Source organism: Protopterus annectens, chromosome 5.part0, assembly GCF_019279795.1.
Source record: "Protopterus annectens isolate FY-2018-M chromosome 5.part0, PAN1.0, whole genome shotgun sequence".
Classification (NCBI taxonomy): Eukaryota; Metazoa; Chordata; order Ceratodontiformes; family Protopteridae; genus Protopterus; species Protopterus annectens.
In genome coordinates, this window is record NC_056735.1 from 876,994,666 (window position 1) to 877,020,625 (window position 25,960).

General features: G+C 41.2%; 1 protein-coding gene across 2 annotated transcripts in view; it reads left to right on the forward strand.

The window, feature by feature from the left end:
• The window catches only part of XRRA1 (X-ray radiation resistance associated 1), a 1,524,348-nt gene that overhangs the window by 958,047 nt on the left and 540,341 nt on the right, over positions 1-25,960 (forward strand). For both annotated transcript variants that reach the window (XM_044072671.1, XM_044072672.1), the window contains one exon: positions 21,692-21,810. In XM_044072671.1, the coding sequence (XP_043928606.1) occupies positions 21,692-21,810 (119 nt within the window). The remainder of the gene's footprint in view (positions 1-21,691; positions 21,811-25,960) is intronic.

Below are 25,960 nucleotides of genomic sequence, written 5' to 3' on the forward strand. Positions count from 1 at the left end.
TTACACTTGAATTGGGTTAGGGATGAGCACTGCTTCACATGGATGGGAAGACTTTTCCAGAGAAGAGGTAGACTCTGAGAAACATACAGGTCCCTTCTACATGTCCCATTTATGTTGCAGATGACATTTGGGTTCATAGATTGAGTAATTCTGATGCTACTGATTTTACAGATGTGTAACAGGTCCATCAGAGCTAGATCAGAAGATGTTTGTAGGCCAGGCATAGATTGCCTCTCAGCAGTCTGTACGAGACTGATTACAGGGATAGAACTTTGAGGAAGTCTACATAGGACATGCTGTTTAGGCCGTGAATTATTTTCGTGAGGAACCTCTGTGGATATTCCAGTTTGTTACATAATGCCTAATCCAGTACATACCAAAATGGGTGTTGTACTCAATGGCAGTACTTGCCATACTATTGCTTATAAGTTGAGGGATATAGAATGATTTCCTTACTACCATAGACCCATGATGAAAAACGGCCAGTTACTGTCTACATGTGTTCCCAAATCCCTAACCACTGGGTCTGCTCTTAAGGGTATATCATCAATGTGGTAGTTTGTAGGGGTAGCCATCTTTGCAAAGGATACTATTATGCATTTTTTGTCACTGAGTTTTAGACCGTGGCTCTGACAACAACTATTTGTGTCAGGGCTTCTTTGAAGCTATTTATGTCATGGGAGGATTCTGTGACTGTGCCTAGTTTGCAGTCATATGCAGTCTTGGTCAGCCAGTGGCCCTTAATGTTGGCCTTGGCTTCAGAGAAGTAGATGTCAAAAAGCAGTGGCTCCAGCACCAAACCTTGAGTGACTCTGCTAGTGACTGGCCTGTTTGTCTGGGTAGACTTCCCTATCATAACTTCTTGGGTCCTATCTGTGAGCCAGCAGGCTATCCAGCAGGTGACACAGGGGGCTTAAACCTAATTTTGTGAATTTGTCTACAATTTCTGAGTGGAATATTATGTCAAATTATTTGGCCAGGTCAGTTTAGGCAGTGTACACTATTTTGCCCTCGTCCATTGCTTTGGCGACCTTCTCTAATAAGACCACCAAGTTGAGTAGGAATGATCTGTCCCCGACAAAATTAAACTGGGTTGGACCCAGTTTCTATGTCATTGTTTCCCCCTTTCATGATAATTCTTTCCATGGCTTTGCATATGAGAGCTGTCAGGCTAATGAGTCTGTAGTTATCTGGGGCAGTAGATGGTCTGACCTTGTGCAGAGGGATGACAGTTGCAATCCTCCATTCGCTTGACACAAAACTTGCCTGAAGGCTGTGGTTAAATAATGATTCTACTGGTCCTGGTAGGTCATGTTTTATGTTATTAAGGAGGCATCCTTGGATTTTATCAGGGCCCATCAATGTAGTGTATTTGGTCATGGAACATGCACTGAGAACCTATTCCCTAGTTATAGTTGGGCAAGATGTGGTCAATAGTATTTCACAAGGGGTGTCTGGAGGGAGAGGGGTAAAAAACTGGAATTAAAATTGTCACCAAGGAAATTTGCTATACCTTCTGACTATAGGTCACTGCATTTACAATTAGTTGAGCATATTGTTGTTTATTGCCTTTGAGGATGCAGACATAGCTGAAGAATGTTTTGTGATTGTCCTTGAACTGGGAAGCTATTCTTACCTCAAATATGGTTTTGGCAGATGTGAATCACCCCCTGAGTTGCTTGTTTAGATTGATGGGGAGTTATTACCTTGTTGGGTATTGCACTTCTTAAGTTTTGCCATGATTTTCTTCCTTTTGTTATACAATGTATTGATGCTGGGATTCCAACAGGGTGGCTTGTTTTTTGAGTTTGTTCTGTGCTTACTCCAGAAAGGTCTGTCTGTCTCTATATGGCCCTTAACATGTGAAAAAATCCTCATAAGCACTGTTTTTTCAGAGTTTTGAGGGGCTTGAGATTTTGCCAGGGTGTCACTTAGTAGTATGAAGTTTACCTTAGAATAATTCCTAAAAGTTCCAAGGTTAGATGAGGTCCTGTTTTTTTTTTCTATTTCAAAGGAGACAGCTTTATGGTCTGACCAGACCAGTAAGGACATTACATGGGGGGTTGCAGTGTTCTCCCATGTTTGTGAGGACCAGGTCAATGATATTAGTACTCCTAGTGGGCATACAGACTATCTTGTCCAGGCTGTTTGTATTTACAAAGTTCAAGAATCTCTGCACCTGCATATGTGGGGTTGTGTATGATACTCTATATATAGTGGGTTAAAGTAGCCCATGAATATGGTGTTGGGTTGAATGGGGGGTGTCCCCAGTATGTTTAAGTATATGTTATAGGTTTCCTGGGTCATAGAGGGAGATCTGTAGCTTCCAAGGATATGGTATGGAACTTTGCCTATTGTAATTTGGACATGGAGAAACTCAAGTGTGTCATGCTGATTAACCAGCCTTGAGATATGTTTATTTTTGATGTATATTGAGACGCCTCCACCTTTTGTCTCTTCCCATGCAGCAGGCTGGTGGTCTAAATGGCTATAAGTCTCAGTGCCTTTAAACCATGTTTCAGTAACTGCACAAACGTGCAATCTCCAGGGTGAGGAGAGTTTGCAAGGAGTGGAGCTTCTTGTTTTGACTTCTAGCATTGAGCAGTAACAACTTTAGATATTCCTGGGATGGTTTTGCCATGTTGAAATTTTTTTTAGCTTGGCAATGCTTAAAAAAGTCACTATGTCGGTGAACAAGGTTTTAGCCAATATTTGAAAGCCTAGAGGGGACAGGTTCAGACCAGTGCTTGCAAAGCAGCATGGTCTATCAACCATATCATTTCAGGTTGACAAATATTGTACTCACTTCAAATAACATCAAAAACAAACCAAAGTGTTAGTCAATTATCTTCTGTTCATATTGTGGTATCATCCTTGGACAAGGTAGAATGCTGCTCAGTGCTAGGCTAATACTGGCCTGGGACACACAGACCTACAGCTCCATCTATATAGTTCAGGGACGTATGTCTCACTTCATTTATACCCACATGGACTATGACAGAGTCATACTGATACTTGTGGTTTAACAATGTGAGTATGTGCATGAACCACTCCCCTTTATAGTCCTTTGAGAGGGGCATCTGTGTGTCTCGCAATGGAATCTCCTATTACTAAAATATTGGGTTGTGTGGTGGTTTTCCTTATGGAATATATTACTGCAATGCTAAACATACACATTGATGAATGGTAACCAGGAAAAGACAACAGTAAAACTGAAAACATGTAGTGTCCTTAAGTTATTATATATAGATTCGGATAAAAAACACAGTACTTCAACCAAGTCCTAGATTGCTACATAATAATGATATCAGAGGGCTGAGTCTGGTTTATTATCAGTTATATCATTAGACTAAATTAACAAGTTAGGAATCAATGTTAAAAATATTCTTTTAAAAATTTGTGAAAAAGGATACATAGATAAATGATCCATTTCTGTTTTTTTTTTAGTTTAACCGAATCCCTTACCATGACATTTTATTCGGTGCTGTGGGGAAAATTCTGTCAATGCCCAAGAATTTAAATTAAACTCCTTGGTGTTTTATGGAGTGTTTGTATAACACTTCTGTCTCCTTGTTGCATCTAATGTTACTTACTGAAATACAAGACTTAACATGCAATGATGTTTTGCCTCATTGCCTGCATGGAGAGTAGAATGAGTACAGGTTAACTAAACATTCAGTCCCTGATGTTTTGGATTACAAACTTAAAGCCCACTTTGGCCATTTAAGAGTTTGCTGAAAGATGCTGATTAAGTCATAACATTTTATCATTGCTTTCTTTTAAGTGTTTCTGAAATCTCAGGTCAGAATTCACAATAAGCTCCAATTCCCTAACCCACCTAGCTGCTGTCGGAACATGATTATCTAAAATAGAGGGTACTCAAGGTTATTTTCGTCAAAGTGCGCACACTTCTTGGGATTAGAGGTCATGCTCATAGTGTCTGACCACTGTAAGTGATCTTGCAGAGCACCCTGATCTTTTTAATACTATAACTATGCCACTTACCTTAGTTTCATCAGCAAATTTACTAAACAAGATGTTCTATTAATTTGGGAAATCAGACATAAATAGACCAAACTGTATGAGGCCGAGTACTGACCCCTGAGGGACACCACTACTAATGTTCTTGAATTCAGATGGGAAGCTGTTAATCTTAACCATAGATATTCATCATTCACACTGCTGCAGTAACCTTTAAACTCTATGCATTCTTTTCTTGCCTAGGAAACAACAACCAGGCAGTTTCTCAAACCTGTAGCTCCACCCTACACACACACACACACACACACACACACACACACACACACACACACACACACACACACACACACACACACACCTTCACCCTGATTGTTGATTGGCCATCCCCAAGGAGGGAAATCAATATTGAAGATTTCTTCAGTAGTTTCTTGCTGCCTCAAGGAGAAGCATTGCTGGAGCTTCACATGAGCAGTAATTGGCTAATAGCTTTGTTTCTGTGAGAAAAGACCCCATTGAGAAACCTCTACATACAGAAATTATTGCCCGAGGGCAGCCACGGTAGTGCAGCGGTTAGCGTTGCCACCTCACAGCAAGAGGTTCTCTGGTTCGATTCTTGGCTGGGGTGCCTTCTGTGTGGAGTCTGCATGTCCTCCCTGTGGTCGCGTGGGTTTCCTCCGGGTGCTCCGGTTTCCTCCCACATCCCAAAGACATGCTGTAGGCGGATTGGACACTCAAAATTGGCCCTAGGCATGAGTGTGTGCGTGTGTGTGCCTTCTGTGGAAGGTTGGGCGCTGGGCTGGCAACTCAACACTGTAAATCTCCACTGCCAATCATGAGCGGACAGGTGATCCACTGTGGCGACCCCTAACCATGAAAAGCCGAAAGAAAAAGAAGAAGAAAGAAAATAATATTTTCTATTTCTGACTAAAAGCAGTAGTTTCTCCTTTAAGAAACCAAGTATTTTTTATCAATATTGGAAGTTTCCTCTCAGGAACTGCTATTTATAACACTATGTTATTTAGCTAGTCTTACCTAACTATGTGTTCTGCTTGTGTAAGCTTTTGCATTTGTGTATAAAAGATTTAATCAGGGACAAGCAGGAATGTATGTGTACAGTGTAGTACTTATGTTTATTTCATGACAACTTATCTGCCATTTTTCGTATTCTGTTAGCATTTTTAATGGGGTTAAGTGTACTGACATGAAAATAGTGTACTTGTGCTTTTTCTTTGTGAGTGTTAATTCTGCTACTTGTGTACACTAGGTGAAAACTTATCTTCCTACCAGCTCGTTCCATCAATACCACATTTGGCTTCTCTTCTTCTCTTCCTCAGCTACAACATGGATACTTATATTACACATGCTGGTTATCCTCCTGCTGTTCCCAGAAAGAAAAAAAACACTTAACAAAGAACCCTTACCATTGCTGTGGTCTCATTCTATGCCTTAGCCAATAGTGGGTGAACCTGCATTAGTAATTGGTTAATCCTCAGACCACTCACTCACTTACCTCTCTGGCTTCCTGTAGTGAAGTCCTTTCAGCCACCATGAATGGGGAACAGTCATGTCCTCTTTGCCTCTTCCAGTATCCAATACTGGCATGGTCCAACTATTTTCTCTAGGGTTGGGAGGCACTCCTGGAGATTCTGCATATGTTAGCCAAGGCAAGATATCATTAGACCAGTCAGACATTCCTCCTGTGAGTCAGTCTTCTTCTAAAGGAATTTATTTAAAGGAAAAACAAAAGATTAACATCACTTATCATGAGAGGTAATAACAGTTAAGAAGGTTGATTTTTTTTTTTTTACTTTAGCAAAGCATGCATTACAGGCTATGAAACCTGATCATTCCCTGTAAAGAAATTCCTGAAGAAACAGGGTGGGAGCTAATTTCCCTGCAGGCTTACAAACCCAACATTATGACTTCTATGAAAATTCTATTTTTTTTCTAATGTTCAGGAATTTTCTTTTAATCAGACCATAGTCAGGATGAATGAAGTCATTTTAAGGGAACAGATTGATGATCTGTCTAAACTAAGGATGATAAGTTACAAATGGATATTCCTCATTCTTCACCCATTCCTCCTATACTGCCAGCCTTGGAGGATGTGTTGAATGCTGTCTATAAGCATCCTGATACCTAGCCATTATAAAGTCCTTCAATCTGAGACCTGTCTTTTCTCTCACAGGCGATCAGACCCCAGCTGCTATTGTTTCTCCTGTTGGGAATAAATTGGCTTTGAACACACTGGTAACAAGGAAGGAAATATGTTGGATTGTCTTGGTAAGAGAATGTTTTCCTCATCTACTTTGCCTTTCAGTATCCTCAATTATCAAGCCTTTATGTGGACATTTATGCTTTGTTATATAGAAAGTTTGAGGAAATTTGCTACTTCACTTCCTACAGATGGAAATTCTTTTTTGAACCAACTCTACCTTGTTCCAAGTATCTAAACATGCTTTGAAGAGTGTGTATGATTGTGCAGATACTGTGAGTAAGTCCACTGTTATTGTTACAGTGTTGAGAAGATGTTCTTGGATATGTAACTGAAAGTTTGCTAATGAGGTGAAGTCGGGAAGTCTTAGATTCTGCCTTAGACAAGGAGGTATTATTTGGTTTACCTGCTACCCACGTTTCTCAAACAATATGATGAAAGAGGAACATTGATTCAGGGAGTTTCTAAGATATTTCATGTACCCCAAAAAAAGAAGTTACGTCCTTACCATAACGTTCCATGTAGAGTGTTCATCTCGCCTTTGTTCTTACACACGGGTTCGGAGCAGATCCTCGGCTCCGAGTCGGCCGAATTGCAAAGCTCTGAATCTCAGAGAAGCTCGAGACCAGCCCATATCCCACAATCCTCCCTGCCATTACTCAGATCTAGTTTGCAAACAAACCAGACCAAAGGATCCAACACCTGCGGTGCTAGAAGCATACATTCTCTTCAGCCATTCAGAGACACTCTCTCATCATAGCAATAACTAATGGTCTAAGCATATATCCCATGACACACGGGACCATATACCCCACAAAGGGTCAAGACACGTCGATCAGACTCTAATCCTACCAGTTCTTCCACACACATGGGGGGGGGGGGAATGTAAGAACACAGGCGAGATGAACACTCTACATGGAATGTTATGGTAAGGACATAACTTCTTTATGTAAGAGTGTTCAATCTCGCCGTTTGTTCTTAAACACGGGTAGCGACCCTAGCTCCATGACCCCGAGTGACTCATGGAAGAATGTTCCTAAGCACAGTGGACCCAAATGATGTCCTATCCTTGGAGACCTTGTCCACTCTATAATGAGTGATGAAAGTATGTGGTTTAGACCACGTGGCTGCTGCGCAAATAGTGTCCAAAGGCAAGCGAGCCGCATGAGCTAAGGAAGTGGAAATGGATCTGGTAGAATGGGCCTTAGGTTTGGTTGGTAAGGATTGCTTTGATTTAGAATATACAAATGTTATACAGTCAGCAAGCCATTTAGATAGTGTATGTTTAGTAATTGCCATGCCCTTTCTATTGTCTGCAAATGCGACGAAGAGCTGATCCGTTTTCCTGTAAGCTTTGGTCCTATCTAAATAAAATCTTAATTGCTTGTGAACATCCAACTTGTGCAACATATACTCCAGTTTGTTAGTATGGTTTTTGAAAAAGGTAGGGAGTTCTATAGACTGGTTAATATTCGTAACTGAGCATACTTTTGGAAGGAAAGGTGGATTTGTACGCAAAGAGACCCTGTCTGGATGGAATATCAAGTAAGGTGGTCTGACCGATAATGCCTGCAGCTCTGAGACTCTACGAGCTGAGGTCACGGCGACGAGAAACAGCGTCTTCCACGATAAGAACTTTAGGAGGCATGATGAAGCAGGTTCAAAAGGTGGCAACATGAGTTGCGACAGCAGCAAATTCAGGCTCCATGGAAAGTAAGGTTTTCTGACAGGCGGTCTAAGATGGAAGGTTCCATTCATAAAGGCTTTACAAAGTCTGTGAGACATAATGGGAGAACCTTCCTCACCAATATGGAAGTTTGATATGGCCGCCAACTATACTCTTAGAGTGGAAGTAGAAGCTCCTTCGTGAAAAAGGATGGATAAGAATTCTAAAATTTTATGTAGAGGAGCTACCAAGGGGTCTAAGTTTTGACTAGATGCCCAATATACAAATCGTTTCCACTTACTCGTATAGAGCTTAGTAGTGGAAGCTTTATGAGAAGCAACCAGGATGTGTTGAACTGCCAGAGGGAGTAGATGAGACCTGGCTAGGCAGGGAAGCGGAGCAGAGAAGCTGCTAGTTTGAGGGACTGTAGAGACGGGTGAGGAACTCCCGATGAATGTGTCAGCAGATCTGGTACTGGGTCCAGAATCCATGGTTCCTCTATTTGATGGGCTCGAAGAAAGGGAAACCATATTTGACAAGGCCAGAATGGGGCTATGAGTATTATAGTCATTTCCAGGTTTCTGGCTTTCAGTAGAAATCTGGGAATCAATGGAGTCGGTGGGAATGCATATAGGAGACCCGGGGGCCAATCGTGTATCAGTGCGTCCCTGGGGACATCCCCAGGAGGGGGTAGAAGGGCAAAGTAGCTTCTGCATTTTGCATTCAACAGGGAAGCAAACAGATCGCAGCAAGGCTGGCCTCATTTGCGGAAGATCTTTTCCACCGTCTGTGAATTGAGGGACCACTCGTGAGGTAACAGGATGGCTCTGCTCAACCTGTCCGCAATGACATTGGATGACCCCAGGATGTGCGTTGCTATCAGAAAGTGACCCGTGGACTCTGCCCATTGCCAAATTCTCATGGTCTCTCTGCATAACAGGTAAGACCTGGTTCCCCCTTGTTTGTTTATGTACCAGACTACAGACATATTGTCTGTCTGAACTGCTACTGTTCCTAGAGGTAAGAGGGTTTGGAAGTGTTGCAACGCCAGGAACACCACCCTCAACTCCAGAACATTTATATGTAGAGTGTACTCCATGCTGGACCATTCTCCTTGGACTGTTCTTCCCTGAAAAAGGCCCCCCCACCCTATCAGGGAAGCGTCCGTGGTTATTGTGGCTGTTGGACTGGGTAGAACGAACAGACGACCCACAGTGAGGTTCTGATCGTGCACCCACCATGAGAGATCCCGTCTGCAAGATTCTGTTATCCTGATCTCGTGCGCTAGGGGTAGGTGTTGGAATGACCACTGTGTGAAGAGCAGCCATTGAAGAATCCTCATGTGTAACCTTCCCATAGGGACTGCAATTAGTGCGGCTGCCATCAGTCCCAACACTTTTAACACCAGTTTGGCTGGAGCTTTCTTGCTGACCAGAAGAAGAAGGACCTGCTGTTTGAGTATTGAAGCTCTTACTGGGGGGTGTTTCAGTAGTGTCGATCGTGTATTTAGATCTGCTCCGATGAAGGAAATACACTGTGAGGGTGATAAGCAAGACTTTTCGAAGTTTATGGATATCTCTAAATGGGAACAAAGGCCAATTGTATAGTCTCTGGCTTGCAATAGGCAATGCTTGGTGGTGGCGGTGAGGAGCCAATCGTCCAGATAGGGAAACACCCGGAATCCTTGTCGTCTCAAGTGAGCCGCAACTACTGCCATGCATTTGGTGAATACCCTGGGGGCTGAGGTGAGTCCAAAGGGCAGAGCTCGAAACTGAAAGTGACTGTCCCCCAGCCGGAAGCGCAGGTGATCTCTGGACGGTCTGGCCATTTTGATGTGGTAGTACGCGTCCTTGAGATCTATAGAGCACATCCAATCGTCCTTCTGTAAGAATGGAAGGATCGATTGAAGCGTGACCATCCGGAACTTTTCCTTCTTCACGAAGTTGTTGAGATGGCTGAGATCTAAGATTGGTCTCCAGTCCCCTGTCTTTTTTTGGAACTAAAAAGAACCTTGAGTAAGTTCCGAATTCTCTTTGGTCTGCCGGGACTGGTTGGATGACTCTGTTTTCGAGCAGCTTTGAAATTTCTACAGCTGCTAGCTTTCGCAGACGGGGTGGCATGTCTGGAAACTTTCTTTGTAGAGGTGGTGTTGAAATTAAGGGGATTTTGTACCATCTGGTTATAATGCTTTTTACCCAAGAATCTGAAGTAATGTTTAGCCAGGCCAGTGGGTATAAAGCTAAGCGAACCCCGACTGCCTCCAGAGCAGGACAGCCGGGCCTCCCTTCAGGAGTGCTGGAAAGGCTTCCCAGGGACGGAATCCCTGTCGCCTTGGTTATGTGGACCCCCTGTGCCGCTGGGGTGGCGTCTTCCATTTCTAACCCCTCCTCTACCTCTGGAGGGAGTATCAATCTGTCTGGTCTGGAAAGATCCCTGATTCTTACGGAACCACATTTTTCCGCCTCGTTGCCCTTTGGGGTACAGTCTAGTAGGAGCGGAAAAACGGACCCCGACAGCAGACAGGGTCTTTCCCTCTTGCTCGCACCAAGTGAGAGTCTCCTTAACCTTGGGCCCGAAAAGTGTGGCATCATCAAAAGGGGCATTGGCAAAGAAAGACTTGAAGGCTTCCACAAAGGAGCACAGCCGCATCCATAATTGTCTTCGAAGAGCAATCGCTGAAGCTGCAGCTCTATTCGATCCCTTGGCTGCATACGAGATGAGCCTCATGGATGAGTTCACTATGGAGGTGAGGGTGTTATGTTGTGCTGTTACCTTTTCTGAAACAGCAGCATCTGTGTTACCCTGGAGGGTATCTGCCAGCTCATCGATGAGATCCCTCTGCAAACGTGTGAAATGGGTCAGGTAGTTTAGCGAATGCATGGAAAAAGTCGCTGAACTAAAAATGCGCTTCCCATATCTGTCCATAGTCCTAGAATCCTTATTAGGAGGATGAACAGATGAGGAAGACTCAGACATCTCCTTTTTCGTGGCTGCCGCCACCACCATAGCGTTGACAGGGACTCCCTTGGTGAGATAAGATTTATCTTGGGGGGCAGTGATGACCTTGTTTGGTTTCCTAGGGACTGGTTCCACTGTGTCAGGTGTCTCCCACGCCCTTCGAGCAATCAAATCCATTAATTCATCGAAGGGCGGAGTCACCCAGGAGGTAGAAGGTTGAGCCCCAAAAGCCTTCAGCAGCACCGACTCATCCTCAGAGGGGGCTAGGGACTGCCAATCACCCCTCTGTTTCAAGATCTCCAGGATGTCTGCAAATGACACATCCTCCGAGGGTGATTTGGGGGACCCCTCTGCCTCATCCAAGTCGGTGTCAGACGTTAGAGATTCCTGTGGGGAATCTATGTGCCTCCTCTTGCACAACCGTTTCCTTGGGACCTTATCAGAGGGGGCTTCTGGTGAGGCCTCCAAGGAACAGGGGGAACCCTCTGGGGGTGGTTGAGGCAATTGGGCTCGACGCTTGGGATGGATCGTGATAGTAGAAATAGAAAGTGGCACTTTTGGGGAAGGAGAAGATTCCCCTGATGATGTGTTTGTCTGCGCAGACAATACCTTCCTCATAAGGTCAAAGGCCCCGGAACCCCTGGCCGAGGGCTCCCCCGGTTCCAAAGAACACGGAAGCATCCCAGAACCAGGTGCTGTGGGCTCCGACCCCGAGGACAGAGCCGAGCCAGTCTGTGCCAAGGCCCCGAGAGGGAGAGTCGGTACCGACAGGTCGGTACGACTCTCGGTCCCAGAACCGAGCAAAGACCGTCGGCTCCGCGACTCCCCTAACGGTTCCGAAGGAGTCAAAGTCAAAGGTGTCGATCATGCAATGGACGGTTTTGGCACCGAGGGCTCCACTATCATCAGGTCATCTTCTCCCGGCTCCGAGATCTGGATGGGTCTCGAAGGAGGACCTGTTGGAGATATGGGGAGGCCTTCTAGTTTCGACACCAACTGGGAGGAAACTGCAATTAACTTGGAAAGGGCCATGTTTTCCATGAGTTTCTGTATGACACGATCCACATCTGTCTCAGACAAGAGTCTGGAAGAATGGGTCGAAGGAACCGAAGATGGCACCGACCGAAGAATGGACGGTGGTGGCAGTTCCGACACCGGTTCCAAGATCTGGGGCTCAGGAAAAGATAAATGTTCGACGCTTGGCCCCGAGATCTGTGAAACCGGTGAACGAACCCGAGAAGATGAACTCGGAGCCGATGACATGGGCTCCGACATCTTCGACCCCTTTGAGGATTTAGAAGCCTGATCCGACTTGTCCAAAGCCTCTTGAAAGGCAGGCTTCAGCAATCCTCTGTCTATGAGCTTCCAGCGTCTATCTGTCATGACCCTCCCACTAAAGGAATGGCAAATAGAGCAATCCTCTTGGAGATGGAGAGGGCCAAGACAGTAGACGCAGGAAGCATGATTGTCAGTAATGGACATTTTTTGCCCACACTGACATCTTTTAAAGCCAGATTTAGCTTTTCCTGACATAGTACAATAGTAACAACAATAACTATGAGAATAGAAAAAAAAAATACTAATCCTATAAGAATATATGTATATGAAAAAGGCTATATACAGAAGACACTCACAAAAACCACACCCAAAGAAAAAGGGTTAGACCACAAAGGGTGCCTGAAGAAAAAAAAGGGTATATATATATATATATATATATATATATATATATATATATATATATATAAAACACACACACAGCACTTCTACAATAATCTACTAACTATAAGGAAATATCAGGAAAAAAATCAGTATCTTATCTGAAAATAGTAATAACAACTCAGTTCTCTATCTGGTCCGAGCTCTCCTCGATCCGATCTGTTGCAGCGGCAAACTAGATCTGGGTAATGGCAGGGAGGATTGTGGGATATGGGCTGGTCTCGAGCTTCTCTGAGATTCAGAGCTTTGCAATTCGGCTGACTCGGAGCCGAGGATCGGCTCCGAACCCGTGTGTAAGAACAAACGGCGAGATTGAACACTCTTACATTAAATCTTATACACCTCCCTCTTTCTTAAAAAAGATAAACAAGCAAAACCAGTCTTTTTTCAGGTGTAAAAAGAAATGACCAGAGAGAAATGACAAAAAACAGGGGTCATTTCAGAAATAAAAGGACAGACAGACAACACAGAATGACTATGCCAGCACTGTCCCTCCCTCTTCTGGCCAATATCTCTATAAATCTGTCCCACAAACTGGTTCTCAACATTCCCTTTTGGCAAAACATTGTCTCTGACTCCTGGGTGTTAAAAGTGGTGGTGTAAGTTTACAGATGGCACTGGATACAAAAACATCCATTCACCAGCTTACTTGTGTGCTAACCCTACCTCTGCCCTGCCCCTAACCCTAACCTTAACCTTACACATTACATTATTAAAAACCCTTTCCCTAAAAGTACTACTACGCAAGATAAAAGGACACAGAACACACAACACAAAACATGCAAAACACTAAATATATCCCCTTACTTAATCCTTACCCTAATTATAACCCATGAGTACTCAGACAACCAACCACAATAACCTTTTCAGTCAAACATTCATTTTTCTACCTAATCCTGCCTAGTAACAGTATAAAAATGAGTATTCAGTCAAACGTGCTTTAAATATTTTGTACTTTCAGTGTTTTTCACCTGTAAAAAAAACTTTTCAGTCAAATGAGCTTTATATATTTTGAGCTGTAACTGTCTTTCTCTCTCTGAATATATGTGTGTATATGATGTCAAAACAGTAATGTTGCATGCTCCAAGGTTACTTCTTGCACCATGTAATACAACAAACAGTGTTTTTGCAGGGGCGGAACTCCCCTACACTGCCCCTGCTAATTATAAATGCTGACTTTGAGATCACGCAATCCACAGAGAAAGGGCATATTTCCCTCCCCTTCCCAAGGAGTTATCCTTTGTCACACCTGTCAACCATCTGCACCTGTATGCCCTGTTCAATCACAGCTGCACCTCAGGCTTTGTCCCTACAGAATGGCACACTGCTACAGTCATCCCTCTCCACAAAAAAGGAGCGACTATAGACCCTGGGAACTATTGCCCCATTAGCCTGACAAGTCTGATATGCAAAGTTATGGACCGCATCATCATGGACCTAATAAACAAGGATATGGGGAATCTCAAAACTCAGGATCCCACACAGTTTGGTTTTGTGAAGGGTAGATCATGCCTGCTCAACTTGGTTGACGTCTTTGAGTCAGTCACCAGAGCTGTGGATGAAGGCAAGGTGATTCATACAGCCTATCTTGATCTGGCCAAGGTCTTTGATACCATTCCCCACTCAGGAATCATTGAAAAACTCACTAAGCTAGGCATCAACCCCTATATCACTAGGTGGGTTGCAAACTGCCTCACAGATAGAACCCACAGTGTGAAAGTAGCTGACCCAAAGTCAGACTGCCGACCAGTAATGAGTGGAGTCCCACAGAGATCGGTCCTGGGTCCTCTCCTGTTTGTATCTACTTCTCAGAAGTCCAGGCCAACATGAAGGGACTCTGGCTGACAAAGTTCACAGATGATTGCAAGTTGGGAGCCATTATTAACTCCCCAAGTGATGTTGAAATCCTACAGAAAGGCCTCACTGAGACCAACGACTGGTGTCAGAACTATGGCATTAAGCTCAGTGCCAAAAAATGTGTTGTCATCCCCTTTGGGAACAACCCAGTTCCCATGAATTACCACATCGATGGTAGTCCACTGAACACAGAAGGTGTTATAAGAGATGTGGGAACACAGGTTTTGACAGCAACCTTTCTTTTGACCACCACATTGCCACTGTGGTCAGAAAGTCTTTCTATGTGGCACATCTCATTACTAAGGGTTTTGCATCCAGGAAGAAAGAGGTCATTGTCTCCCTCTACTCTTCCCTCATTAGGCCAGTTATTGAGTACAATGTCCCATTTGGCTTGTACCTCACTAGACACCTGCAACAACTGGAGAAACCGCAAAAGTACCTCACAAAGAGGATCCTAGGCCTTAAACACTTGTCCTATATGAACAACTTCAAAAACAAACTGGCAAAACAACTAATAAAATAAGAAACAGGAACTGTGGCAAGTTTGCAGTCTAACAGTAAAATTTAATACCAAATTTAAAGCGCTTTTCATCAGCCCCAGTAGCTGACTTCTTCAGAAACATTTGTTTCTGAAGAAGTCAGCTACTGGGGCTGACGAAAAGCACTTTAAATTTGGTATTAAATTTTACTGTTAGACTGCAAACTTGCCACAGTACTTGTCCTATATGGACAGACTCAAAAACTCCAACTATTCTCTGTCTCATATCACCTACTTAAAGGCGATCTCTGCTTGACTTACAAAACCATGTCTGACCCAGCTCTCTTAGAAATGCTACATCTAAAAAAATCCCAGTCCCTCCGCACCACACACTCCAGAGACCTCAACCTCATTACCACAATCAACAGAACATCCTGGAGGGACAGGTTCATAACCTAGAGACTGCCCATGCTATGGAGTAGACTTCCCATACATGTCAAACAGAGCACCTCGCTGGCCCCTTTCAAGAGAAATCTTGATGAGTGGATGAGAAATAGAAAATTCACCCCGAGGATCAGTCCAGTGGTTCTACTCAACAGAGGCAATGGGAACTAAGGTTGGGTGGCATGATGCCAGAGTAATCCTATGGACTAGGCTTGTAAAGGCTCCAGGGCCATTAGCCTAGTACACACCTATGAACCATTGTTGACCAAAGTGGGCCCACAATACAGAGGTTGACTTTAGCCACAATCGACTCACCTCATGGAACCCATATATATGTGCTTCTATTCATCCTCAACCCCCCTTTTCCCATTTTGCATATGGGGTCAGGGTGTCACTTCAACAGTGACAATCATCTTGAGCCAAGGTTCACACTGCTGGGTGGCTAGCCCTGCTGAGGCCATGTATATGTATCTATATAGATATATATATATATATATATATATATATGGATCTACCTTAGTAGATCGACATGTTAAAAGAGCGAACACGAATTAACCGACGCCAGAAGATTGCAAGTCACTTCACCGATGCCAGAAGATCGACAAGGCAGAAGACCGACGGAGGAAGACACCAACGCGGAGAACACTGCGATGGGGAAAGGATGTGTAAGTATGCGGTAGTGACGGACGATAGGGTGCGAGTAAGGTAAGTGTGCGATGTTGGTGGTCTGTAGGGGTAGGGGTGGGATAAGTGAGTTAGGGTTAGGGCACGGGTTAGGTAAGGGTGTGAGTAAGGTAAGTGTGCGATGTTGGTGGTCTGTAGGGGTAGGGGTGGGATAAGTGAGTTAGGGTTAGGGCGCGGGTTAGGTAAGGGTGCGAGTAAGGTAAGTGTGCGATGTTGGTGGTCTGTAGGGGTAGGGGTGGGATAAGTGAGTTAGGGTTAGGGCGCGGGTTAGGTGAGTGTGCGATAGTGACGGACCTTAGGGTAAAGGTTTGGGTTAGGGTTGTAGATAGTTGTGTATGTATGGGTTAGTGTTCGTTTGTATGGATTTTGGTGTGCTTGTGTTGTGTGTGTGGGTTTTGGATAGGGGATTTGTTTTGTTTGTTGGTATGATGTGTCGGGTGTGTGCGATGTCGTGTTTGTGCACTGTCGATCTTCTGGCGTCGGTGAAGTGACTTGTGATCTTCTGGCGTCGGTTAATTCGTGTTCGCTCTTTTAACATGTCGATCTACTAAGGTAGATCCATATATATATATATATATATATATATATATATATATATATATATATATATATATATAAAGAGAGAGAGAGAAAGAAAGTGGGAAAGAAAAAGCAAGATTGATATAGATATAAATTATACACACACATGTAGATAGATAAAGACATATTAGACATAGATATATAGAGATATATACATTTCATGTAGATAACTGATAGATAAACATATTTGCTTTTGTAAGTCATATTTATGACAAGGACATCTGTTATACCTGAAAAAGTATAAAGCAAAGATTAAATATTTTCTTTAATGGTGTTTGTGGAATAGCTTTTTCAGTTAAAAGAGGATTTTTTTAAATGACGAGAGATAAGGTCTGAGCATGTGAATTGTGTAGTTTTTATGTGGCATTATTTATCAGAATATGGATAAAATATAGTAACAAGGGGGCATGACTATTGTAGAAGGTATTATGAAGAAGAAGAGGTGTGGTGAGGATGAAATAAAAAAAAATCTTATAGTAGGGAGGAAAGAAATTGCAAAGTTAAAAGTGGAACCTGAGGCTGAATGAGTTAATAAGTTAACAGTAAATTTATATGAAAGGGTAGTGAGCCATTATTACAAAATATGAGTTGTGAATCCTATGAAGATGAAACAGCATGGTAGTAGTGAGAAGGGAAAAGTTGGGTAGTAAAATAGTAAGATGTTAGATTACATTGAGTAAATGCATGGAAAACTCAGTAAACGTAGACATTAAATACTATGTAGAAAGTGAGAGACTGTCTGAAGTAAACAAAGTGCAATAGTGTACTAGAAACAAAAATATGTATTTATGTGTGCAGAAGAATAAAAAGGTTTTGAAAGAGATTTAAAAAAATTAAAGATGCAAGAACATGAGTTTAAATAAATGGAATATACAATGCATGGATGATATGATGGACAAAATGGGCTAAATCGTGAAAGTGATAAAGAAGTAATGATTTGTTTATGGCATGTTTGGAGAGGAACATATGAAAGAGTGTTATACAATGCAGCATGAAGTAAAGTAGAAAAGATCAAAGAAATACTGTGTATGGACGGTTATTTGATGATATTCATTCTATAAAAATAGATTATGAGAAAATAATGTAGTAATGATATTAAAAACTGAAATGTGCATATTTGAGAAAATCAATAGAAAAGACCTCTGCTCTTTTCTATAAGCACCACAGGATATTCTACATCTACCTGAGCTGCCATCTTAGGCAGATGGGCCCCTGTTTAACATCTCATCCAAATGACAACCTCTGAGGAGTGCAGCACCCTGCTTATGCTGCAGTATAGTGTCAGTATTGGAAAAGTTTGAAAATAGAACCCTAAATCTTTCTGATTTTTTAGTATGAAATGTGAGCAACCTAGCCGTTGAGTCGCTAATAACTACAAAACATGATTAAAATTAAAAGTAATCATTGTCCTTTACTATAATACAAGATACAGTATTCACACTAAGTACATAAATGGCTTATTGAGACCAGCAGGGCATAGCACTGACTGGGTTTTACTGCCGAGGTGAAGCTGCGATGGATTATTAGTACTGTATGATCAGACAGTACTGGAAGCAGGAAAAAGTGACAATTGGACTTTCCTTGAAAAGAGGTCACTGGTCTAGTGGGAGTAACCCAGTCATCAGAGTGTAAATAAATAAATGTTACTCTATATCTTATTTTTGGTTATTAGATTCTAGTTAATTGATAAAGGTTTGTTTTTTCACTCTAGGTTTATGAAGAACTATTAAACATAGGACAGCTATTTAACTTTTAAATTATCCATTGTTTTTGGAAATAAAAGCTTAATAATGAAGCTGTTCTTCTTGTGGTTGCTTTGAAGACATTGGACAGACTGTGTACTTCTTTCACTAATACACAGGCTAGCTCATCTGATTGTTGTGTATGGAATCATGTAATTTTACTGAAGGAACTTTTTATTAAAACTGCTAGCACTGAGTAACACTAAAAGCCACTTTCAATGAAAAATTCCACAAAAGTTCACTCCTCATTTTTTCTTTTTTTGTTAATTTTGATGTTTGAATTTGTCCTTATATATGTATATGTGTGTGTGTGTGTGTGTGTGTACATATATATATATATATATATATATATATATATATATATATATATATATATATATATATATAAAACTTCTCTTTTTACTGTATAATTATTTTGGCAGATACTATTGTAAATATAGTATAGTGAGGTTCTTTTTTACTTGCATAATGAGAATTTTTGCCCTTTCCCCACAGATCTGCAACCAAGATTTAGCATATTTAATAAGGGATGTGGGGGGAGGGGATGGTCCCCTTGTAAAAATAATATTTTGGGAGGTTTTCAGTTAAAATGTCTTTCAGTGTTATTTATTCAGTAATAGTGGTTTAAGTGAAAGTAGCTTCAGTACAATGATGCGAGGTATTGTTAGTCAGTACACAGATTTTTTTTGACTAGCATTTGGCAAAGTTGTTCCTTATTTCCATTTTTCTTTAACTTACTTATAGAAACTTTATTTTGTTTCAGATTAAATCACCCGCAAATTATAGGTATTCAGTATTATTCAGCAAATACTGTAATTATTGCCTTTGCTGTTGGTGTGTATTTTATCTTTCCAGTCTAGCCATTTCACTGCTTGACTGATAAAGGAGACTCATAAGTTTAATTTAGATAAGTCAACCCTAATGCCATTAAGCTCTAATATGATGATTGATAGGTCTGTAATGGAGAAGGCATTAACCATAATTTGTCCAGCATGAAGTACTTAATCATTAATTATAGGAAGTATTTGTTGTGATTCCACAAGCTTTTCCTGAAAGAAAAATATTCAGTTTTTTATTAACTCCTATGTTTGATCAAAATAGAGCCACTGACATTAGCAATTTCACTGAACTCTAGAGTTAAGGAAGTTTCTCCTTAATCCCAAGGTTGTGTCATCTCAGAATTAGTATTTTCAGAGGTAAGGGGATATAGGGGTGCATTCCTCAATGTGGGAGTGTAGGGGGACAGAAAAAACATGCTTTGTAATGCAGTACTAGTAAAGTCAACAATGTATGTTGTCGACTTAACAGTTTGGATTATCACCAGTACAGTGTTTGGTGATACAGTGTTAGATAGATCCTTACCTACATACTTAATAGAAAAGAACTGATAACACATTATCTGAATTCAGTTTTAGAAACAATTAAGAGAGATCTTGAAAGATAATGAAATGTAATGATGCAGGGATCATCAGCTATAAAAATGAATACTTTATAATCAAATTGTTTACTGTTTGGCAATCAGGTAGGTCGACTGGTCCAGTGGCCCTCCTTCAGTCATGACCTGGGCCAAGGGTAATTAAAAGTTTAATTAAACTTAAGTTATACACTTCAGATATGACAAGGTGTTAAATTTACTTAGCCACAAAAGTTTACTAAATCCATATATGGTTATTATACAGTTTTTATAAATTAGAGTGTTATATAGTTCCTTTACATGTCTAATAAAATATCACATTTACATTATGTTTATCAGTTTATTTTTTACAAAGTAGAATGTTGTATAGTTCTGATACATTTCTAATAAAATAGCAGGTTTACATGGGTTGCAATACAATTTGACTATATGAATTGTTTATTAAAGGCTTAAAATTTAATTTCCTTGAAAAAACCCAAGTGGAAGTGAGAAAAAATCGGGATTTACATTGCTAAGCGTAAGAGACTAAACAGAGAGCTTTGGGGTAAGTAGAGTTAAATGGCAAAGGAAAATAGCTGAGAGACGTTAAGCATTTTGAGAATTTTCAGCATTTTAAAGAATGTATCCATTATCCCTGAATTATTTACAAGCAATTTCCTTGAATAAGTTCTCATAAAGGGACATCTTTAACTATGTAAGAGCATTTAAATGCCTTGTTTCAGCTGGTAGTTTTTTTCCAAAGAGCTGTGTCTGTTTCTGAAAAGGCTCATTCACCAATGGCTGTTTGAGTGATATTAAGTTCTCCGGGGAATTTCTTAAGGAATAGATCTGTTCCATGATGGCTACTTCCCAATTCTGAAAAGAACATTCCCATCATTTATAATTTTATATAGTAAGGTAACATAGAAAATAAGTGGACCTTTCAGTAATGGGTAGCCATTTAGAATTCATTGTGTAGAACAGATAACATTTAAGTCAATTAACCAAATGATATCTTCCTTCATTTGAAATGAAACGTCAACCAAAATTAGTTTAGTTAAGCATGCAGACTCTTAAGATTAAGAAGCGGATGGAAATACTCATTTTGAGATTTTGTTGTTATCAATATTCTTCAATTTCCTAAAATAGCAGGTTGTATGGCTGTTGATGAGGACTGCAGTCCTGGCTACCTCAGGCTATTAAGTTTATTTATTATTATTAAGCTTAAGCTTTACCCAAAAGCATTACCACTTTTTAAATCAGACAAGTTGATAAAGAATATTTAGGAAGTAATTAATGAAGTAAATACTGAGAAATTTTTTTTAGTCTCAGCTTTTCATTAGTCATCTTACTGTATACATTAGGATGAAATTTCCTTTTTATAGATATGATGCAAAATGGAGTGGTTAAGATTTACTGCTAAATGAAGGAGTAGGGCTGGACTAAAATGTATTGTTAAATGGGCAGTTAAGAAAGACCAGACATTATTCCAGTATTTATGTGTAATATAGAAGAAACAGGTAACATTTTCTCATGTATCATAGTTGGCAGATTTATGAGAATAGTTAAATACTTGCTTTAGATAATACTGTTGACATTATAATCTACTTGAGCAATTAAACCCTCTTCTAAGTACACTAAGAAAACAGAAAACTTGCTACAAGTACAAAATGGAATGTAGTCTGTAAAGCATTTGTTTCCAGCAGCAGTACAGCTTTTTAGTCAGTGGAACTACTGGAATGTATTGTTATTTTGTGCCTTATTTCTATGTGATAAGTTAAAACAAGTCTGCGTCATTTTGTTACATGATGCACCTTATCTGATTATAAATGACTACAGTCATTTTTCTTTAAGTATACTGTGTGTGTTACTGATTAACATAGCAACAAATAATAGTATACCTGAATGATACTTAAAAGTGTTACTCTGTAATGTTGCCAAAATTGGTGGTATTTACATGAAATTCTGATGTTTCCAGGTGTGAATCCGTTGTTGCATACTTTTCTCCAACAAAAGCTTGGCATAAATATAACTTGGAAGAAAACGTCATACAGGAAGAAATTACAAATATGTGTCCCATTGGATCCCAACAGGAAGGTACTGCAAGTCCATAACAGTAATCTTGTTATAAACATAGAGCAATGCAAAGTATACACCAATGCAGTTTTCAGTGATAATCATCCTATACTTGTAATCTTCCAAGAGCCAACCTTCATTATAAAAAAACTATTGTATCAGTTGTTGGATGTGAAGGGACCCAAGGGTGCCAGGTCACAGCATCAATATAGCTGCTGAAAAGCAATAAACCATGGTTGCATTTATATATTCCCAAGGCATGTTGTAACAACTGCTTTAGTGTTTATCTTCTATCAATGCATAATGCTTTCCAAATTATAGATTCCGGCATGTTTCTGTAGATCATAGGTTCATAGGTAGGTACTAGGCTATCAGCCCTAGGGCCTATACAAGCCTAGCCAAAAAGGTACCCTGGCTTTTGCCACCCAAGAAAATTATTTTCCTGTGCCCCTGTCGAGCATAGCCACAGAGGTGTTCCCTACGGTGAATTTCCTTTTTCCCATCCAGTCATCAAAATTTTTGTTGAAGAGTGCTAATGAGAAGCTTTGTTTGATATACATAGGTAGTTTGTTACAGAGTATGGGAAGTCTCTGGGACAGGAATCTGTCCCTCCAGCATGTTCTGTTTATTGTGGTGACAAGGTTTAGGTCCCTAGAGCGTGTAGCTTGGAGGGATTGGGATTTCTTTAAGTGGAGCATGTCCAACAGTTCTGGGTTTGACATAGCTTTGCATGTTAGGCAGAGATTGCCTCTGAGTAGGCGATATGCGACGGAGTAAAGCTGGAGTTTTTTGAGACAGTCTGCGTAGGGTATCTGTTTGAGGCCAGTAATCTTCTTTGTGAGGTATTTCTGTGGCCTTTCCAGTTGTTGAAGATGTCTTGTGAGGTATATACCAAAACAGGCGTTGTACTCTATAATGGATCTAATGAGTGATGAGTAGAGGGGAATAATTACCTCTTTTTTCCTGGATGAGAAAACTTTTGTGATGAGGTGTGCCACATAGAAGGATTTCCTGACTACTGTGGCAATGTGATTATCAAAGGAGAGACTATTGTCCACCTGTGTCCCAAGATCTCTTATCACACTTTCGGTGTTAAGTAGACTACCACCTATGTGGTAGCTCATGGGCACAGAGTTTTTACCAAAGGGGATGACAGTGCACCTTTTGGCATTGAGCTTGAGGCCATGGGTTTGACACCAGGCATCTGTCTCAGTGAGGGCCTTTTGTAGGATGTCCACATCGTTAGGAGTTTCAGTTATGGTTCCTAGTTTGCAGTCATCTGCGAACTTCGTTAGCCAAAGACCTTCTGTGTTAGCCTGTATTTCAAAAAAGTAGATACCAAACAGGAGAGGACCCAGGACTGAACCCTGTGGTACTCCACTTGTCACTGGTCTGAAGTCGGATTTGGAGTCTGCTACTTTCACAGTGTGGGTTCTGTCAGTGAGCCAGTTGGCAACCCATCTTATGACATAGGGATTTATACCTAGTTTGGTGAGTTTATCTATAATTCCAAAGTGGGGGATGGTGTCAAAAGACTTGGCGAGATCTAGATAGGCTGTGTGAACCACCTTACCCTCGTCTACGGCTTTGGTGACTGCTTCAAAGAAGTCAGTCAGGTTTAAGAGACATGATCTGCCTTTTACAAACCCAAACTGGGTGGGGTCCAGAGTTTGGAGATTACCAATGTCTTTGTTTATAAGACCAGGCTCGTTAGGCTAATGGGGAGGTAGTTCCCGGGGTCCGTGGTGGCTCCCCTTTTGTAGAGTGAGATAACTGTCGCTGTGCACCATTCAGTGGGCACAAAGCCTGAGGTGAGGTTATGACTGAACATGGTGCTTAGGTGGGGTGCCAGTTCATTTTGTAGTTCATGTAGAAAGCAGCCTGGGATGTTGTCAGGTCCTATGAATGCTGTGTTCTTGGCTTTAGAGAGTGTGGACTTTACCTGTGAAGCTGTGATTACAGGAACTTTGCATTCTTCTGATATAGAGATGGGCCCTTTATGGGGTGAGAGGGGGTAAAGTTAACACTGAGCCTATCTGCCAGGATTTTGGCAATATCAGTTGGTTCTGTATATTTAGTGCCATTGTGCTGTAACTCAGAGCTGATCTGAGTGTTGCCATTGAGATTCTTGACATAGCTATAGAATGCTTTGTGGTTGTCTTTAGAATCAGTGGTGATTTTGTTTTCATAACTAGCTTTGGAGGATTTTATGAGGGATCTCGGCTTCTTACTGAGGCTGACCAGGGAGTTCTTCCAGTCATGGGATTTTACTCTTTTTTGCAACAGTTTCTTTCTTTTGTTGTGTAGTTTGTTTATGACAGGGGATCACCAGACTGGCTTCCTTTTTTTTGGAGGATAGCATCTTGGTTCTGTTAGGGATAGCACAATCCATGCACTCTTGTAAGTGCCTATAAAGTGCATTTGTGTAGGATTCAGCAGACATACCTCTATTGTCCGTCTGCATGGGTGTTGTGAAGTTTGCCACTTCTGTCTTAAGAAGCGTGAAGTTGGCTTTGGAGAAATTTTTTACAGTGGTTTCCCTAATGGGGGGTGGGGGCGGGATGTGGATGTCTAGGCTGATTAGCTTGTGGTTGGATCTGACCAACGAGGAATTGTCCTCTGGTGTGGAACACCGGTCGTCCATGTTGGTAATGACCAGATCTAGGATATTGCTGCCCCTGGTGGGGGTTTGGATAAGTTGATCCAAGGTGTTGGAATTTATGAATTCCAAAAAAACGTTGAGCAAAAGAATTGGTACATGAGTAGTTTTCCCAGTTAATGGTTGGGTTGTACCCTAATATTTTCCAGTTTATCAAGAAATGAGGAGTGGGAATGCTGGGGGATGGTGGGAGATCTGTTGCAAGTTACAATTTGGATTTCTGTCTTGCCCAGAGTTAGTTGCACTTGGATAATCTCGGATGCATTATGTTGAGCAACTAGCCTGGAGCTGTGGATATCCTTAATGAATATGGACACGCCTCCACCTTTAGTGTTTCGGTCCAGGTTAGGTGGCCAAAAGGTGTGGTATGAATTATAGCCTGGTTATGCAGGGGTGCTCTCTGGAGCCTTGAGCCAGGTCTCTGTCACTGCACAGATGTCGATGTTCTCCATTTTAAGGAGTGCCTCGAGTGAATGCATTTTGAGGGTTAGCCTTCTAGCATTGAGTAGCATTACCCTCAGATTTTGCTTGCTTGTACCTGCTACAATGGTGAATTGTCATTTGAACCTTGCCTAAAAAAGGCACTATAGGGAGTGGCAAGAGCCTTAGCCAGTATCTGGAATCCCAAGGGCAACAGGTGCAGGCCATCTCTGGCAAAGCATTGTGGTCTGTCGATCATGTTATTCCAGGCAAACAGATACTGGATCCCCTTAGAATGACATGAGAAGCTTAGCCAATTGTTGAATTCAGTCATTTTGTCCTTGTCCTGTGGTATCATTCTTTTACGTATAGTCTGGGTTCCATCATAGCTTAATGCCAGTTATTGTGTTTTGTCATTTTTGAGTATTTCACATTTTATTTTGGTTGAAAAAATTGTGATACTCTTATGAGTAGCAAAGCATGTGAAAATGTTATAGCATGTTTTATTGAATTTATTTTGTATCATTTTCTCTGCAAAGTGAGTTGCCCATATCATTCTTCAGTATTCATATTTAATAACTGAAAGTGTGTGGGAGGGAGAGTAACACCCTAATCCAGGATGGAAATTGATGCTACAATTACTTCTGAAGGACTTTTAAAATTTAGATGATGCATCTTCTGTCTTGATTTTCTGCTTGCTATAAAACAAACAAAAAAAAATAGTACTTCTGTCTATAAGAGGTACAGTTCATCTTCACCCTTCCTTGTCCTTTTCTAGCATACTTAATGGGTAGTTTCTGACCATTAGAGCTCTCCGTTGCTCTCCTCATGCTTAGACTGTTTTAATCACTTCATAGTAGTCTTCATAGCAAACTACTCACATTAATTGTCAAAACAGATGTCCTGACTTACACCACCCATGCAACAGAAGCACTAGTGGAAATCAGATCCCAAAACAAGATCATTGCTGGCTTTTTTGTAACCTTAGACCCTTGCATGAATTTACCTGGCTGCCATAGGTAGCAGTGTCTTAATAGTGTTACCCATTACTGATATCTGACAAAACCAAGACCTTCATCACTATCTGCCTTC